The sequence below is a fragment of the Bos indicus x Bos taurus genome, chromosome 12 (genome assembly GCF_003369695.1).
Source record: "Bos indicus x Bos taurus breed Angus x Brahman F1 hybrid chromosome 12, Bos_hybrid_MaternalHap_v2.0, whole genome shotgun sequence".
NCBI lineage: Eukaryota > Metazoa > Chordata > Mammalia > Artiodactyla > Bovidae > Bos > Bos indicus x Bos taurus.
The window spans coordinates 52020113-52038245 of record NC_040087.1 but is presented as its reverse complement, the minus strand read 5'-3'; the positions used below and the strand labels follow the sequence as shown (position 1 = coordinate 52038245).

The window sequence follows — 18133 nt, the reverse complement described above, 5'->3', positions numbered from 1 at the left end:
GTTCTGTTGATGTTTTTATATATATTAATAGTCTTTCCTTTTTTTTTTTTCCCTTTTCTGATTAGCATCCCATTGTTTGTATATATCCTGATTTTTAATTCACTCACTTGTTGATGGGCATTTTGGTGTTGTTTCCAGTTTCCAACCAATGCAAATAAAACCACTATGAACATTTGTGTACTAGTCTGTGTGTGGGTACACGTTTTTGTTTTTTTGGGGGAGGGTACATACCTAGGTTTGTGATGATTAAGGTGATGATATCTTTGATTTCAGGAGGACTCATAAGACTCAAAAGCAGTTTACAATAATGGCTAAGATTTATTACAACAAGGAGTACAGTGTAAGCAGGAGGAAAAATAAATGTATTCGTGGTTAGGGAGTAACGACATAGGCCTCCTAGTCTTGCCTTGTTGAGCACACAGGCCGTGCTTTCTCTCTGGCAGTGAAACACAGGAGTATGTGTGGAATATTTCTGTCCAGGGAAGCTTATTTGAGTCTCAGGATCTGAGACTTTTATGGGGATCTGGTCACATAGGTATATCCTGACATGCAGCCAGCTGCAGCAGGTGAAACTTGGGTTCACATTGTCAGTTGTGATGTTTCTGCAAAGTGGTTGGACCAGCTAGTGGGTAAGGTCTGTTGTTGTAGGAGTATGTAACAGAATCATCAATACCTAACATAAAGAAAGCTCTCTAAAGACTCCATTGCCAAGTGTTGGCCATGGGACAGTGATGATTCCCTTGGAGAAATACAGAGAATAAACAGTGTTAACTCAGTGTTAACACTTCCTCACAGGTGGCTTAATAGGTGGGTGTTTAGCTTTTTGAGAAACTGAAAACTGTTTTCCAGAGTGACTATTCCCATTTTACTGTTCCACCAATAGTGTGAGAAGTTTAATTGCTTTATATATTTGCAAACACATGATCTTGTTAGTCTTTAAAATTTTAGTCATTGTTTTTTTTAATACTCACATTAATTTTATTCTTAGAATCATAGCTGAAAATGAATGATTTTAAAGCAGTTAAAATGATTTCCTATGAAATAATTATGGTCAAAGTTTATATGCCAGGGGAAAAAAAATGCTCCTGAAAAGATACCACTGTCTTTCACCCTTTAAGAGTTACACAAAATTTTAGTCATTCTGATATAAGGGTATCTCAGTGATATTTTACCTTGCTTTTCTCTCATGACGAATGATGTGTGAACATTGTCATCATCATCATATGATAAGCCTTTCACCAGTTATGTCTTTTTATTGTGAAATGTCTGTTCAACTCTTGCCTTCCCTTTTAATAATTGTTTTCTTCTTATTGAATTCTCAGGGTACTTTATATATTTTAGATCAGAGTCCTTTGTCAGCTGTGTTGCAAATAATTTCTCCTGTCCTGTGGTTTGCCTTTTTTGATTTTGTAGAGTGCTTTAGAAGAGCAAAAGTTTTATAAATTTAAAGAATTGATTTTTCTCTTATGCTTCATGTATTTTGTGTCCTAGGTTTTTGTCTATAGATTTTCTTCTAGAGATTGTATAGTTTTAACTGGTGCGTGTAGGTCTGTGATCCATTGCAAGTTAATTTTTGTATATAGTGTGAGGTAAAAGTTGATGTTCATTTTTTCACATGTTGGTATTCAGTTGATCCAGCATCATTTCTTAAAAGAATCTTTTTTCCTTTGAATTATCCTGGCATCTCTGTAAAAAATCAGATGACTATATTTGTGTAAGCCTATTTCTGGAATTTATTTTGTTTAATTGATCTATATTTATACTAATACTATATGTCTTCAATACAGTAGTTTTGAAATACATCAGATGTTTTAACTGTGGTCTTTTTTAAAAAAATTGTTTTAGTTAATTTAGGTTCTTTATATTTCTATGTAAATTTTAGAATCAGCTTGTCAATTTCTGTTCTTAAAAAGCCTCTAGAATTCTTATTGGAATTGCATTGAATCTGTAGGTTTGGGGGCATTAAAATTGCCATTTTAATGATACAGAGTCTTCTCATTGATAAATGTAGATTCTCTTACCATTTACTTAAGTTTTTAATTTCTCTCAGTGATGTTATTTTGTTTTTCAGTGGAGAGGACTTTGCATACTTTAATAATTATGTATTTTTGATGTTATTGTAAATGCTGTTATTTACAAATGTATTTTGTAAAAATTTGAGATGATTATGATATGAATACAATTGTTAGGAAATAATACAGAGAGATCCTATGTACCCTTTCCCCATTTTCTCCCATTGGTAAGGTGTTGTATAACTATAGTATTATAAATATCACTACCAGGAAATCAATATTGATACAACCTGTGGATCTTATTTGGATTTCACCAGTTTTATATGCACTCATTTGTTTGTGTGTATTTAGTTTTATGCAGTTTTATCATGTGTGGGTCTTTGTGACCATTGCAGTGAGGATGTAAAACAGTTCGATTGTAAGGATCCATTGTGCTACTTTTATGTAAACAAATACATTTCCAAATTTCACCCTCTCCCTAGCCTCTGCAAACCACAAGTCTGTTCTCCATCTCTATAATTTGTCATTTCAAAAATGTTATATAAATGGATTCATGCAGTATGTAACCTTTGGAATTGGGTTTTTTCCACTCAGCATAATTTTCTTGAGATTCATCCAAGTTGTTGGCATATATCAGTAATAGTTTGCACCTTTTTATTGCTGAGTAAGTGTTGCATGGCATGGATATACCGCATTTTGTTTAACCCTTCACTCATTAAAGGACATCTGAGTTGTTTCCAGTTTTATTTTGAATAAAGCTTCTATGAACATTCATGTGCTGGTGTTTGTATGAACATAAGTTTTCATTTCTCTGGTATAAATGCCTAAGAGTGCAATTGCTGGATTATACTGTAAGTACAAGTTTAATTTTCTAAAAAACTGTACTTTTTTTCTAGTCTCTGTGTCATTTTATACTATCAGCAATGCATGAGCAATCTAGTTTTTCCACCTCTTCACCTGTTTGTGTTAATGTCACTATTTTTTATTCCAGCCTTTCTGATAGGTGTGTACTACCTCTCATTTTATTTTTTTAATTTGTATTTCCCTAATGGCTCATGATATTGAACTTCTTTTCTTGTGCTTCTTTGCCTTCTGTATATCTTCTTCCATGACATGTCTGTTCATGTATTTTGCCCGTTTTCTAATTGGATTGCTTGCTTGTTTGTTTTTTACTCATTGAATTTTGAGAATTCTTTATATATGCTGGATGCTAGTCATTTGGGCTTCCCTGGTGGCTCAGACAGTAAAGAATCTGCCTGCAGGGCAGGAGACCTGACTTTGATCCCTGGGTTGGGAAGATCCCCTGGACGGAGGTCATGTCAACGACTCCAGTATTCTTGCCTGGAGAATCCTCATGGACAGAGGAGCCTGGCGGGCTGTAGTCTGTGGGGTCACAAAGAGTCAGACATGACTGAGTGACTAAGCATAGCACAGCACAGTCATTTGTCAGATATGTGGTTAGCAAAATATTTTCTCCCAGTCTTTAACTTTCCTGATACTATTTTTTTACATATTTTAACTGTTTACTCCTAGGATATAGATATATTACTCATTTTTATATATTTAGACTTTGCTAAATCCACATATTATTGCAAATGACTGTTTTTTTCTTTTCTGCACACTTAAGATTCTTTTTTATGTCTCTTACAAATAAAAGCATTTGATTTCTGGGAGATAATTTTCTTTATAACTATACCTTTTATTTCTTTTTTTTTTTTGACTGGTTGCAGAGGATAGCAGATCTAGCACAGTGTTGTGTGTAATTGCTGAGAGTAGGTACTTGGCCTTGCTTACAGCCTTAGGATGAAGGCGTTCAGTCTTTTACTGTGTTGCTGTGGGTATTTCATAGGTACCTTCAACTTGAGTTTTGAAATTCTCTTCTGTTCTTAATATACTTAGGCTTTTTGTCATGAATGGGTATTTGATTTTTGTCAAGTGTTTTCCATGTTTATTTATAGTGTGTTATTTTTTTTCTCTTATTTTTTTGTCAGTGTGGATTTTGGATTGCTTTTCCAATGTTGTACATCCTTGTTTTTGAGTTGAATGTGATATATTATCTTTTTAAGAGTATATTGTTGGATTTGAATTGCTAATACTCATTTGTTTTTAGTATCTGTGAAAGACACAGTCACATGTTATGTATCAGTTAACTTTAGTATTCTTTTATTGAACAAGGAGTACTCAGTTTTTTCCTAATTATAATACTTACTGAAGAAAAGTAGAATTTTGAGACTCAAGTGTTCTTGGTACTCAAAATGTCTCATTTTATTTTTCGTGGATACGTCCTAGCCATACTCTAATTGTTCAAATTTACCTTTGTATACTATCTTAAGCTAGTTCTGTATATTTACAATGTAAATATTGATCTCAAAAATGTGGTTGGAGTCTGATAAATAAAATGCTGGGCCAAAATAGACCTGGGATATTTAGTTACAACAATTGAATTACCAAGCATGTTATTTGCAGTACTTATTAAGACAGATATTAGATTGGTGCAAAAGTAATTTCAGTTTTGGATCCTGAATTTTAAATCATAAGTAGGCTCAAACACATCTTTATTAATCTAAGTAAGAACTGTTACAATCAACACATTTTTGCCAATGAGAAACAAGTTTATATATTCCTGTAGCATAAAAATCTGTGTTTGGGATTCAGTGAACTCTTGGAAAGCATTTTCTGTGTACTGCTGGTTATGGAAGCATTTTCCCTGAGAAAAATTGTTGAGATGCTTGAAAAAGTGCTCGTCAGTTGGTGAAAGGTCAGATGAATATGACAGATGAGGCAAAACTTCGTAGCCCAGTTTGTTCAACTTTTGAAGTGGTGGTTGTATAAAGTCCAGTCATGTGTTGTCACGAAGAATTAGCCTCTTTCTGTTGACCATTGCTAGCTGCAGGCATCTCAGTTTTCAGTGCATCTCGTCAATTTGCTAGGCATATTTCTTAGATGTAATGGCTTTGCCAGGATTCAGAAAGCTTTAGTAAATCAGATGGGCAGCAGACCACCAGACAGTGACCATGAATTTTTTTGGTGCAGGTTTGGCTTCAGGAAGTGTTTTGGAGCCTCTTCTTGGTCTAGGCACTGAGCTGGTTGTCGTATAAAATCTGCTATTCAGTGCATTTTGATTGAGAAATGGTTCATGTTGTGTAGAATAAGAGAAGATGACACTTCAAAATGATGATTTTTTTGATTTGCGGTCAGCTCATGAGGCTCTCACTTACTGAGCTTTTTCACCTTTCCAGTTTGCTTCAAATGCAGAACGGACCGTAGAATAGACGACATTGGATTCTTGGGCAACTTCTCTTGTAGTTAGTTGTAAGAGGATCAGCTTCTATAATCTTCTCAGTTGGTCATGGTCAACTATTGATGGCCAGGCACTGGGCTTCTCATCTTCAAGGCTCTAGTCTCCTTTGCAAAACTTCTTGACCCACTACTGTGCTGCAGTACGTTCATTGGCAGCTTCTAGGCCAAATGCGTTGTTGATGTTGCAAGTTGTCTCTGCTGCTTTATGACCCATTTGGAACTCAAATAAGAATATTGCTTGAATTTGCTTTTTGTTAACATCGTTTCCATAGTCTAAAATACATAAAATAAACAGCAAGTATGACAAAGTTCAACAATGCAAAACCAAAATTACTTTTGCACCAACTTTGTAGCTAAGAGAGAGAGCTTTCAGGAAGCATGTGCCCATAATCTGTAGTTTTCTCAGCATCACCATTATTTGAATGAGAATGAAATTAGTATCAACTAAAACTAAGGTTTTTTTTTTAAGTTCTAATTTCTGTTTAAGGCCCTATATCTACTTTTGAAAGAAATCAAAATGTAATTCAACATATGTGGTAGGTCATTGAGACTCAGCAGTATATATGGTGCCCCTTAGAAAAGCAAAAAATGGAGTATCCTCTGTAACTTTGGCATTTAAGCTTTGTGGGCTCTTTTCCTCTTGTGGGGTAAAAGGGTATTCCTGATAAGTTCTTTACTGGCTCCTTTCTAGCCCTTGCCAGATTGGTTATTGTTTTGTTACTTAGAAAGTAGTGAAGTATTGTAAAAAGTGCTATAAATTGAGTCAGTAGATTTAGATTATCTTTGTCACCTATGTGACTTTTGCATGTCATCTAGCCTAATGTTTAATTTTTCATTTAAAAAATGAGTAGTGATGATGATGGAAAGGAGTATGAAATTGAAATACTGTGTCCTGTATTTCAGTCGGAGAACTTGGAGAACACGGTAATCATACCAGATATCAAACTACATAGCAATCCTTCTGCATTTAATATTTATTGCAATGTACGCCATTGCGTTCTGGAATGGCAGAAAAAGGAAACATCATTGGCAGCGGCTTCTAAGAACTCTGTGCAGAGCGGAGAATCAGATAGTGATGAAGAGGAGGAATCCAAAGAGCCCCCTATCAAGCTTCCAAAGGTAAGGTACTTAGGTTCCACTTAGATGAATAACCTACAGGAGTTTGGGCTATAATACATATGTTTGCATTGCTAAAACACCTTGCTTTTAATGAAATTGCACACTGAAAATAACAGGACGTATGGGTAAAAATAGGTTTAGGCTAGATCAGGAAAACCTTAGGCAACTTTTTAATTGGAGAGCTAACAAAGTCAGTAATTGGTACCTCAGTGGGGAGTACTTGGGAAGCCCAGGCAGGGAGCTCAGTAGCTTGGAGTTTGTTCAGGGGCTATTAAAAATGTGCAGAAGCAAGAGAGGGGCAATGGTGGCTTGCAGGCACTGAGCCATTGAGGTTGGAAGTGGAGCTCTGAGCCAGTGGGCTGCTGTTAAGGTGGGCACAGGAGGAAATGCAGATTGCCACAAGCTAAGAGCCATGGAAGGCTATGGTCCCAGCCCTCCCTCTGGGTACAGGTATATGTTTTAATTTTTCTTGACACAGAGCTAGAAGAGCTGAGCTGAGAGCTTTTGCCTTTTCTGCCTAAGGTGTTAAGTGTACTCTTGCTATCCTGGTTCCCTTTGACTAGGGGAAAAATACATGTAAATCAAACTGCATTGTTCTGATATCACTCCCATATTTACCAGAGGCATATAATCCAGTTGGTGTCATAGCAACATGTATTGTAGTGGAACAAACTGTTCTTAAGGTATTTTGTTCTATTTAAGCATTGAGTTTGTTTTAAGATTGTAATGTTATTTTATGTATATATATATATTTTTTTTTTCTGTATTGTATGTGTAGTGAATATTTCTAACAAAGAATGGATGAAAATATAGACATATTTTAAAATGGTACCTTTATCATAAATTATTTATACATATTGCTGTTTTCTAAATATAGACATTTAAAAATGATTTCCTTTATCATAAATGATTCATATATATTTTCTTTTTACTAAATGGATACCTTAAGACTGTGCCTTAAAAACTTCTTCATATGCCTACATGAGATACCATGTAGATACTTTTTTTTTTATATTACTCAGACATAGCAGCCAGATAGAGGCCATGTTTCTGATCTGTTTTCACTTTTCATGGAGGCTCTTTGTAAGTTCATCCCCGTCCTTAATCATTACCACCAGGTTCTTCTCCCCTTATTGTCAGCAATTGACTTGCTTCCTATTTCATAGGGTAGTAGAGATTTTGTGAAGTCCCTTAGCGTCTTAATCAGTCACCTTCAAGTGTCCTTATCTGCTCTTGGGACCCTTTTCCCCTTAGTCCTTTTCTCTCCAGTGTCCATAACTGTACTATCTCTACTGGCTTCTTTCTTCCACTTAAAACAGACTCATCTTTTCCGTGCAAGTTTCTCCAAGTAAACAGCGTGGTCTATAATACTGATTTCTTATGCTTAATTAGGGGAGGCTGAGCAAAGCTACATTTTTAAGTCAGGATATGGGCTTGTATTTTCGGTATAAGAATTCATTCTGTGTGTGAGTGAGTCTCACTGTACTGTAACAGTCACTCAGCTTAGGTTCAACATTGGGAAGGAGAATAAAGACCCAGAGAAGCCTTTCACACAGGTATGTAAACATCAGATAATAAACTGTATTTAATTTAAAAGATACTGCACAGTCAAGAACTACTGATTCTTAGGCTATTTTAAAACTTTAGGAAGAATCAGTATTAAGGAAATAAAATATCAGGCATTCTTAAGTGTTTTTTTTTTAGCATGAATAACAGAGTCAAAAGATGCAGAATCTAAAAGAGAGCTTCCAGTGAAAAGAAGAAAAGCAGATAATTCAAGTTATTAATACTGAGTTTTCCATCAAGTTCTAGCCTGTCAGGAAACAAGGTATAATGATGAACATGGGCAGTAGAGTCAAACTGCTTGAGTTCAAACACTTGCCATTTCAAATGCTAGCTGTGTGATGCTAGGCAAGTTATTTAACCTCTCTGTGGCTCAGTTTTGTCATCTCTGAAATGGGGATAATGTCTTCCTTATAGGGTAGTAGTAAGGATTCAAAGAGTTAGTAAATACATGCATGCTTAATAAATGCTAGCTGTTAATGAGTTTAAGGTGCAAATAGGAAAATGCGTAGGTCCAAGTAAATTTCAGTTAGTTTTCGGGGAACTCTTCAGCTACTAAGAAGTACTGTATATCCATGGAAATGAGACAGTCAGATCAGAGAGGAAGGAGCAGTGGAATGCTTTTGTTGCAGAGTTAGTCAGAGTGTTGTGGGCTGGGGCAGGACTGGGAGTGAAACTTTTCAGGTCTTTGGCAGCAGTTTGCAGGACACAGAAGAGATGAGGCCTTTAGGGTTTGAGATGATGGGAGCATGAGGGCAGGTGTGAAATGTTGACTTTTCTATTCCTTTTGACCATTTCTGTGCCTCTTCTCCAGACACTCTTTCGTGTCACTTCTTTCCTTTCCTTTGTTGTTCCTCTCTTGCTTCTCCCAAATGTGTGGTTGTCATTTTCCTTTTTCTTGCTGGAGTTTTACTTCTCTCTTGCTCCTTTTTTCTCTTATGTAATGGAGACAATTTTTTATTTGTTGTCGAGATATCATTTTGATACAATTCTGTTTTCCCTCCTTGACTTTTATTTTTTTATTTTTTCTTCACCTTTTTTAAAATTTTTTATTTTATTTATTTTTTTTAAATTTTATTTTATTTTTAAACTTTACATAATTGTATTAGTTTTGCCAAATATCAAAATGAATCTGCCACAGGTATACATGTGTTTGCCATCCTGAACCCTCCTCCCTCCTCCCTCCCCATACCATCCCTCTAGGTCGTCCCAGTGCACTAGCCCCAAGCATCCAGTATCGTGCATCGAACCTGGACTGGCATCTCGTTTCATACATGATATTTTACATGTTTCAATGCCATTCTCCCAAGTCTTCCCACCCTCTCCCTCTCCCACAGAGTCCATAAGACTGTTCTATACATCAGTGTCTCTGTTGCTGTCTCGTACACAGGGTTATTGTTACCATCTTTCTAAATTCCATATATATGCGTTAGTATACTGTATTGGTGTTTTTCCTTCTGGCTTACTTCACTCTGTATAATAGGCTCCAGTTTCATCCACCTCATTAGAACTGATTCAAATGTATTCTTTTTAATGGCTGAGTAATACTCCATTGTGTATATGTACCACAGCTTTCTTATCCATTCATCTGCTGATGGACATCTAGGTTGCTTCCATGTCCTGGCTATTATAAACAGTGCTGCGATGAACATTGGGGTACACGTGTCTCTTTCCCTTCTGGTTTCCTCAGTGTGTATGCCCAGCAGTGGGATTGCTGGATCATAAGGCAGTTCTATTTCCAGTTTGTTAAGGAATCTCCACACTGTTCTCCATAGTGGCTGTACTAGTTTGCATTCCCACCAACAGTGTAAGAGGGTTCCCTTTTCTCCACACCCTCTCCAGCATTTATTACTTGTAGACTTTTGGATCGCAGCCATTCTGACTGGTTCTCCTTGACTTTTAAAAGTTAGTTAAATTGATTTTGATTTCCTTTTGAGCTTTTTCAAATATTTTCTGTAAGTCTTAGAATTGACTCTAGGACTTTTTAATAGAAGATAGAATTTCTAATGGCAAAGAGTTTATTATTATTAAATCTAAATGTGATATATCTAAACCTTCATGTTACTGGTAGTGAAAATGATAATGCCACCTTTGGAAATACATGATTTGAGGAGAGCAAAATAAAACCTCAAAAGACTTTTTTTTGGCCCAATATGTTTTTTGCCTCACTTTTTGCAACAGTGACATTGGACTGGCTATACTAGTTAATTATTTGGGTTTTGTGTTCCTTCAAGTATAATAGAGAGCTTTCAGGATTTAATTGTTTTAAAGCAACAGTGATGATAACATTCTGTAAATTTACAAAAGACTGTTTTCTGAAGAGGAGTTGGAAGACCATGTGTTTGGTGGTTAGTTATGGTTTGTCATGGAAAGTACTGAAAGCTTAGTGTGTTATCTTATTACAATGAACTATTCTATTGAGCAGTCAAGCTTATTAATAATCTCTTTTTCTATTTATAAAAGCAGTGTGTATTCAGTGTAGATAATTTGAAAAAATGGGGAACATTTTTATAAAAGAGGAAAAGAAAATTTTAAAAGCTGGAAGTTATTTCTAAAATCCTTATAACCAAAATATACCCATTATAAACATTTTTACATATACACATTAAAATATATTTGTTTCTGCACAAATGAAATCATATTGTATTTGCAGTACTATATTTTTTTCTTTTTATACTCTTCCTCCTATTACTGAGGGAGGAGGACATAGAGTGTATTCTTAGTGACTGTAAGACAGACTTCAGAGTATAAAGTGCAGTTTCAGAGTTCTTATGTGTAGTAAAGTACTCTCAGCCAAACCTCAGCAAAAAGTCTTAATTTATAACATATTTTGTTCCTCTGTTCAATCATTCAAAGTTAAATATGATTGGGAAACTTGAGTTTGATTTTTTATTTTGTTGTATATTGAATGTATATCACAGTTCTGGAAATGAATTAGTTTTTTTCCTTGTTAAAAATGAAAATTATACACTGAACTAAGATATAGGTGATAAGTGAGATTTTACAGTGGTTCATCTGGACAGATGGATAATTCCTTGTCCTGATCATTTTGACTAACGTTTGAGGAGTATTTTTCACTAAACCCATCTAGTGCGCTGTTCCTAGGCAGCCCCCTGAGTTACTTGTTGTCATGCATTTGTTATTACAGCATAACCTTATCAGAGAGACAACTTGGGAAGCTGTTCAGTAAGGAGCCTTACTATTTTTGGCAAGGTTCAATACTTTGTCTATTACTACAGGAATCTACTTATACAAAGAAACCCTAGCCAAGAATGTCATCTGTGAAGAGTTCTTTGACATGTGAAAATTTGTGATTGGTAGTTCAGTTCAGTTGCTCAGTCGTGTCCGACTCTCTGCGACCCCATGGACTGCAGCACACCAGGCCTCCCTGTCCATCACCAACTCCCAGAGTCCACCCAAACCAATGTCCATTGAGTCGGTGATGCCATCCAACCATCTCATCCTCTGTCATCCCCTTTTCCTCCTGCCCTCAATCTTTCCCAGCATCAGGGTCTTTTCAAATGAGTCAGCTCTTCGCATCAGGTGGCCAAAGTATTGGTTTCAGCTTCAACATCAGTCCTTCCGATAAACACCCAGGACTGATCTCCTTTAGGATGGACTGGTTGGATCTCCTTGCAGTCCAAGGGACTCTCAAGAATCTTCTCCAACACCACAATTCAAAAGCATCAATTCTTCAGCGCTCAGCTTTCTTTATAGTTCAACTCTCACATCCATACATGACTACTGGAAAAACCATAGCCTTGACTAGACGGACCTTTGTTGGCAAAGTAATGTCTCTGCTTTTTAATGTTATCTAGGTTGATCATAACTTTCCTTCCAAGGAGCAAGTGTCTTTTAATTTCATGGCTGCAGTCACTATCTGCAGTGATTTTGGAGCCCAGAAAAGTAAAGTCAGCCACTGATTCCACTGTTTGCCCATCTTATCTGCCATGAAGTGATGGGACCAGATGCCATGATCTTAGTTTTCTGAATGTTGAGTTTAAGCCAACTTTATCACTCTCCTTTCTCACTTTCATCAAGAGTCTTTTTAGTTCTTCCCTTTCTGCCATAAGGGTGGTGTCATCTGCATATCTGAGGTTATTGATATTTCTCCAGGCAATCTTGATTGGTCTCCTACCGGCCTGAGAATAGAGCCCTACTTTGTGTACTTGGGCTTCCCTGGTAGCTCAGCTGGTAAAGAATCCGCCTGCAATTCAGGAGACCCTGGTTCAATTCCTGGATTGGGAGGATCCGCTGGAGAAGGGATCACTTCCCTCTCCAGTATTCTTGGGCTTCCCTGGTGGCTCAGCTGGTAAAGCATTTGCCTACTTGGGTTCAACCTCTGTGTTGGGAAGATCCCCTGGCGAAGGGAACAGCTACCTACTCCAGTATTCTTGCCTTCAGAATTCCATGAACTATATATAGTCCATGGGGTTGCAAAGAGCTGGACAGACTGAGCGACTTTCACTTTCACTTTTGTATACTTAGGCAGTCTTTGACTTCAGATTTGCTTCCTGTAAGGACATAAACAGAAATCTTGGACAGTTTGTTTTTATTTTCTTGTCTATTTCCAGAAGGTAAACTATATGAAATGGAATGTTTTCATTTCCATTTAATCAATTGAAACTCTGTACAAGCAGTTCCATAATCTTAACTATGATTAAGCATTCCAGGATTTTAGATAACTGCAGCTGACTTGCCTGCAACTGACTTGACCCTTGCCTGGGCAACACATTTATGAGTTGCAGTGGTTTTTAGTGCACAACTGAGAGAGTGAATAGCTGAGATAAGTATTTGTTGTCTGCTTCTCATGTGTAGGCACTGGGCTAGTCATGGGAGAAGTTAGTTAAGATATACTCTGTGTCCACAAGGAAACACATTTTTAGTTTGGAAAATGGAAACAAAAATAGTCAATTATATTATAGCATAATAAATGCTCTAATAGAGGTTGGGCTGGATAAAAATATATATAAAATGCATTTACCCTGTTAGATTATAAACTTTTAGAGAATAGGGTCTAATATATCTCATATCTCCTGTAATGAGATGCATGAAATAAGTACTTAAAATTATTTATGTCATATATGAATTAATGTATAAATCTCATCAGAGAGAGTCTCTTTTATATTTCATTCAGTGGAATTAATTCTTTGGTGCACTTCTACTAATTTATCTAGTTTTAACTTTTTCTGTTACTTATTTCTCCAAATTTATACTTCCTGAGAAGATCTTACACATCTCCTTCTCAAAATATAGGCATTGATTGAGAAATTGAATTCATTGTCTTTTGTTCTCTCAGCTTTCTGAAGGTATCTCTTTTTACCAGTTTATCATATTTGCTCTCTGTCTTTTGTTGCAAATTTATCCACCTTTTGGTAGATACTGAGTTATAAATATATTTTTAATTTTTATTTATATATTTTAAAAATTTATTTACTTTTAATTGGAGGATGAGTTACATTTTTCTTGGTCCTCATGAGTAATGATAAGATAATTAAAAGTAAAAATAGCCATGATATTTTAGATAGGTAGTTTTTGATTCTTTTTGTGGTAAATCCTACAAGAATAAGGGACACCATCTACAAATAAGAATTGGCTGATTTTACCGTTATAGGAAATCCTAAGAAACTTTGGTTCCTTTTTTAATCTTTTCACAGTATAGTGCTATATTGACTTTTTTTTTTTTCTGGCCATAAGTAAAATTAAAATAGAATGCCAATATTTACTTGAGTACAGCCAAATGAACTTTGTATATTATTAGTTAATTTTTTCCTGGGTGATTGCAATCTAGTAACTGGTTTACTGTTAAACCATTTTCATGATGTTTTATTATGGCTTCATTATACTAAAACTACTTATTAAATAGAGCCACTATTTTTTAACCTTATGTGTAACCAGATAATTTTCTAAATCTTGAAATTAAACACAGTGGGTTTTATTCTTTTTTATGTGATGATTTTGTCTTGCCTTTAAAATATTGTACCATTAATCATTTGCTGTTAGAAGTAAACTGTACTGGTTATACTGCCTGAAAAGTGTTATTAGCTCACATGTTATAAAGTATAATTTTTTTTTATCTTAAATAGATCATTGAGGTTGGACTTTGTGAAGTTTTTGAATTGATCAAGGAGACACGATTTTCTCATCCATCCCTGTGTCTCAGGAGTCTCCAAGCCCTGCTTAACGTACTTCAGGGTCAGCAACCGGAAGGCCTTCAGTCAGAGCCACCCGAGGTCCTAGGTAAGAGCTTAGGCACAGTGAATGAAGCCTTTGAATGTAAAGAGCTTCTCTTATGAAGCATATACTGACTACAGCCTGTAATTCAGTCTCTGTTGATGGTGCTGAAACAGCAGGGGTATAAATTTTAAGTTACTTTGCTATGTTCCACTGGAGTTATAGTTCATGCACAGACATTTCCTGATTATTATGATGATGGCAAATAGAAATTCTTAGAACCCAGAAATAACCCTCAGGCCTTATTATCACCATAAACTTAAATCATTCTTACTAAACTTTTGAGCAGAATAGCTGACGTTGACTTCATCTAACTTTACATGTTATTTTGGAGAGTCAAAGGAGTAGGAAAAGAGGAAACAAATACCAACTCAACACAGCACAGTTAGTTTCTAAACAAAAATAGATTTGTATTTATCATGTTGAAGGTAAAGCTTTTGAATTAGTAGCAGCTTGCATTAAGTGAAAAATATTTGCTTTGTGTAAAGTGCATTTAAGTTTTATGAATGCCTGCCTTTAATTTGCCAGTGACCTAGACTCAACACATACTCTTGTAAGCAAGGTGGGGGCTCTTTAAGGAAGAGGAAGAGATGGAAGCTTAATTGTGAAGGCTAATTGCTTTCCTAACTCTGGGCCTTCAAAAATCTCAGTTCAGTTCAGTTGCATCCAGCTCTTTGCGACCCCATGGACTTTAGCACTCCAGGCTTCCTTGCCCATCACCAACTCCCAGAGCCTACTCAAACTCATGTCTATCCTGTCGGTGATGCCATCCAACCATCTGATCCTCTGTCGTCCCCTGCTCCCACCTTCAGTCTTTCCCAGAATCAGGGTCTTTTCAAATGAGTCAGCTCTTTGCATCAGGTGGCCAAAGTATTGGAGTTTCAGCTTCAGTTTCAGTCCTTCCAATGAATATTCAGGACTAATTTCCTTTAGGATGGACTGGATGGATCTCCTTGCAGTCCAAGAGACTCTCAAGAATCTTCTCCAACACCACAGTTCAAAAGCATCAATTCTTCAGTGCTCAGCTTCTTTATAGTCCAACTCTCACATCCATACATGACTACTGGAAAAACCATAGTTTTGACTAGATGGACCTTTGTTGGCAAGCTAATATCTCTGCTTTTTAATATTGTGTCTAAGTTGGTCATAACTTTTCTTTCAAGGAGCAAGCATCTTTTAATTTCATGGCTGCAGTCACCATCTGCAGTGATTTTGGAGCCCCTCAAAATAGTCTGTCACTGTTTTCATTGTTTCTCCATTTATTTGTCATGAAGTGATGGGACCAGATGCCATGATCTTAGTTTTCTGAATGTTGAGCTTTAAGCCAACTTTTTCACTCTCCTCTTTCACTTTCATCAAGAGGCTCTCTAGTTGTTCTTCACTTTCTGCCATAAGGGTGGTGTCATCTGCATATCTGAGGTTTGATATTTCTGAGGATTCTGAGGTTTCATAATCTGAGGATTGATATTTCTCCTGGCAGTCTTGATTCCAGCTTGTGCTTCATCCAGCCCGGCATTTCGCATGATGTACTCTGCATGTAAGTTAAATAAGCAGGGTGACAATAAACAGCCTTGATGTACTCTTTTCCTGATCTGGGAAAGAGTCTAGAGTTTTCTAAATCTCATGCATTAGCTTGTGTCAATCATATATGTGGACCCTAACTGTGGAGTTTCCAATTCAGTAGATTTGGAATGAGACACAAGAATTTGCATGTTGAGTAAGTTTCTGGGTAATGCCAAAGCTGCTGATTAGGGGACCATACTGCTGGTCTGAACTCGACTTTGGGTCTTTTTCTTTGCTTGCCTGTTTGGATTATGTTAGACCCACATGTGAGAACCTCATTACTTGGTTTTCATTTTGATGTCAGATTGTTATTTTTTTGGATCATATATCATAATTAGTTTCTGCGTTCAATTTGTTTTGTTACTATTTTGTTTTAGTTAGTGGTAGGGAGTACTGGCCATGAAAATAAGCTGAGGATTTTTAAAAACAACAGCACCATGTTATTCATGCTACTACCAAATACAAGCTGCGCATATTAAGAAGCAGGCATCTTGTTTATTGTCTCTGTAGCACCAGTGATTGTATTTACATTGCGATGCACTACTTGACTTCATGGCATTTTTTTGAAGATGTAATTAAATTAATACTTTTATTTAAGAATATCTTGCTAGTTATCCTTTCTCTGATTTTGGTTTTCAGTCTGTCTGCCCTCTGATGGAGAAGGATAAGAGGCTTATGGAAGCTTCCTTATGGGAGAGTCTGACTGAGGGGGAAACTGGGTCTTGTTCTGATGGGTGGGGCCATGCTCAGAAAATCCAGTTTTCTCTTGATGGGTGGGGCTGTGTTCCCTCCTTGTTACTTACTGTGGTGGAGGTAATGAAGACAATGGGACCTCCTTCAAAAGGTTTCATGCAGGCACTACTGATCTGGTGCCCCCAACCCTGCAGCAGACCACTGCTGACCCATGCATCTGCCAGAGACTCCTGGACACTCATGGGCAAGTCTGGGTCAGTCTCTTGTGGGGTCACTGCTCCTTTCTTCTGGGTCCTGGTATGCACAAGGTTCTGTTTGTGCTCTCCAAGCGTCTTTTCCCCAGTCCTGTATAAGTTCTGGCAGCTCTGTGTTGGGGTTAATGGCGACCTCCTCCAAGAGGCTTATGCGATACCCAAGTCTGCTGCACCCAGAGCCCCTGCCCCTGCGGCAGTCCCTTGCTGACCTGTACCTCCACAGGATACTCTCAGACACAGTTCTGTCTCAGTCTCTGTGGGATCTTTGGGTCCTGGTGCGCACAAGCTGAATTTAGAAAAGGCAGAGGAACCAGAGATCAAATTGCAAACATCCGTTGGATCATTGAAAAAGCAAGAGAGGTCCAGAAAAACATCTACTTCTATTTTATTGACTATGTCAAAGCCTTTGACTGTGTGGATCACAAGAAACTGGAAAATTCTGAAAGAGATGGAATACCAGACCACCTGACCTGCCACTTGAGAAATCTGTATGCAGATCAGGAAGCAACAGTTAGAAATGGACATGGAACAACAGACTGGTTCCAAATCAGGAAAGGAGTGTGTCAAGGCTGTATATTGTCGCCCTGCTTATTTAACTTATATGCAAAGTACGTCATGAGAAATGCTGGGCTGGATGAAGCACAAGCTGGAATCAAGATTGCTGGGAGAAATATCAATCACCTCAGATATGCAGATGACACCACCCTTACGGCAGAAAGTGAAGAACAACTAAAGAGCCTCTTGATAAAAGTGAAAGAGGAGAGTGAAAAAGTTGACTTAAAGCTCAGCATTCAGAAAACTAAGATCATGGCTTCTGGTCCCATCACTTCATGACAAATAAATGGAAAAACAATGGAAACAGTGTGAAACCTCATTTTTGGGGGTTCCAAAATCACTACGGATGGTGACTGCAGCCATGAAATTAAAAGACGCTTGCTCCTTGAAAGAAAAGTTATGAGCAACCTAGACAGCATATTAAAAAACAGAGACATTACTTTGCCAACAAAGGTCCATCTAGTCAAAGCTATGGTTTCTCCAGTAGTCATGTATGGATGTGAGAGTTGGACTGTGAAGAAAGCTGAGCACGGAAGAATTGATGCTTTTGAACTGTGATGTTGGAGAAGGCTCTTGAGAGTCCCTTGGACTGCAAGGAGATCCAACCAGTCCATCCTAAAGGAAATTAGTCCTGAATATTCATTGGAAGGACTGAAACTGAAGCTGAAACTCCAATACTTTGGCCACCTGATGTAAAGAAGTGACTAATTTGAAAAGACCCTGATGCTGAGAAAGATTGAGGGCAGATGGAGAAGGGGACAACAGAGGATGAGATGGTTGGATGGTATCACCGACTCAATGGACATGAGTTTGAGTAAGCTCTGGGAGTTGGTGATGGAC

At 37.1% G+C, this 18133-nt stretch overlaps 1 protein-coding gene across 16 annotated transcripts in view; it reads left to right on the top strand.

Annotated features, from left to right (window-relative positions):
- The window catches only part of MYCBP2 (MYC binding protein 2, E3 ubiquitin protein ligase), a 270681-nt gene that overhangs the window by 40070 nt on the left and 212478 nt on the right, over window positions 1-18133 (top strand). For all 16 annotated transcript variants that reach the window (XR_003513823.1, XM_027557742.1, XM_027557733.1 and 13 more), the window contains 2 exons: window positions 6216-6431; window positions 14081-14234. Coding sequence is in view for 15 of the 16 variants with exons in the window: in XM_027557742.1 (XP_027413543.1) it covers window positions 6216-6431; window positions 14081-14234 (370 nt within the window). In the remaining variant the exon portion in view is untranslated. The remainder of the gene's footprint in view (window positions 1-6215; window positions 6432-14080; window positions 14235-18133) is intronic.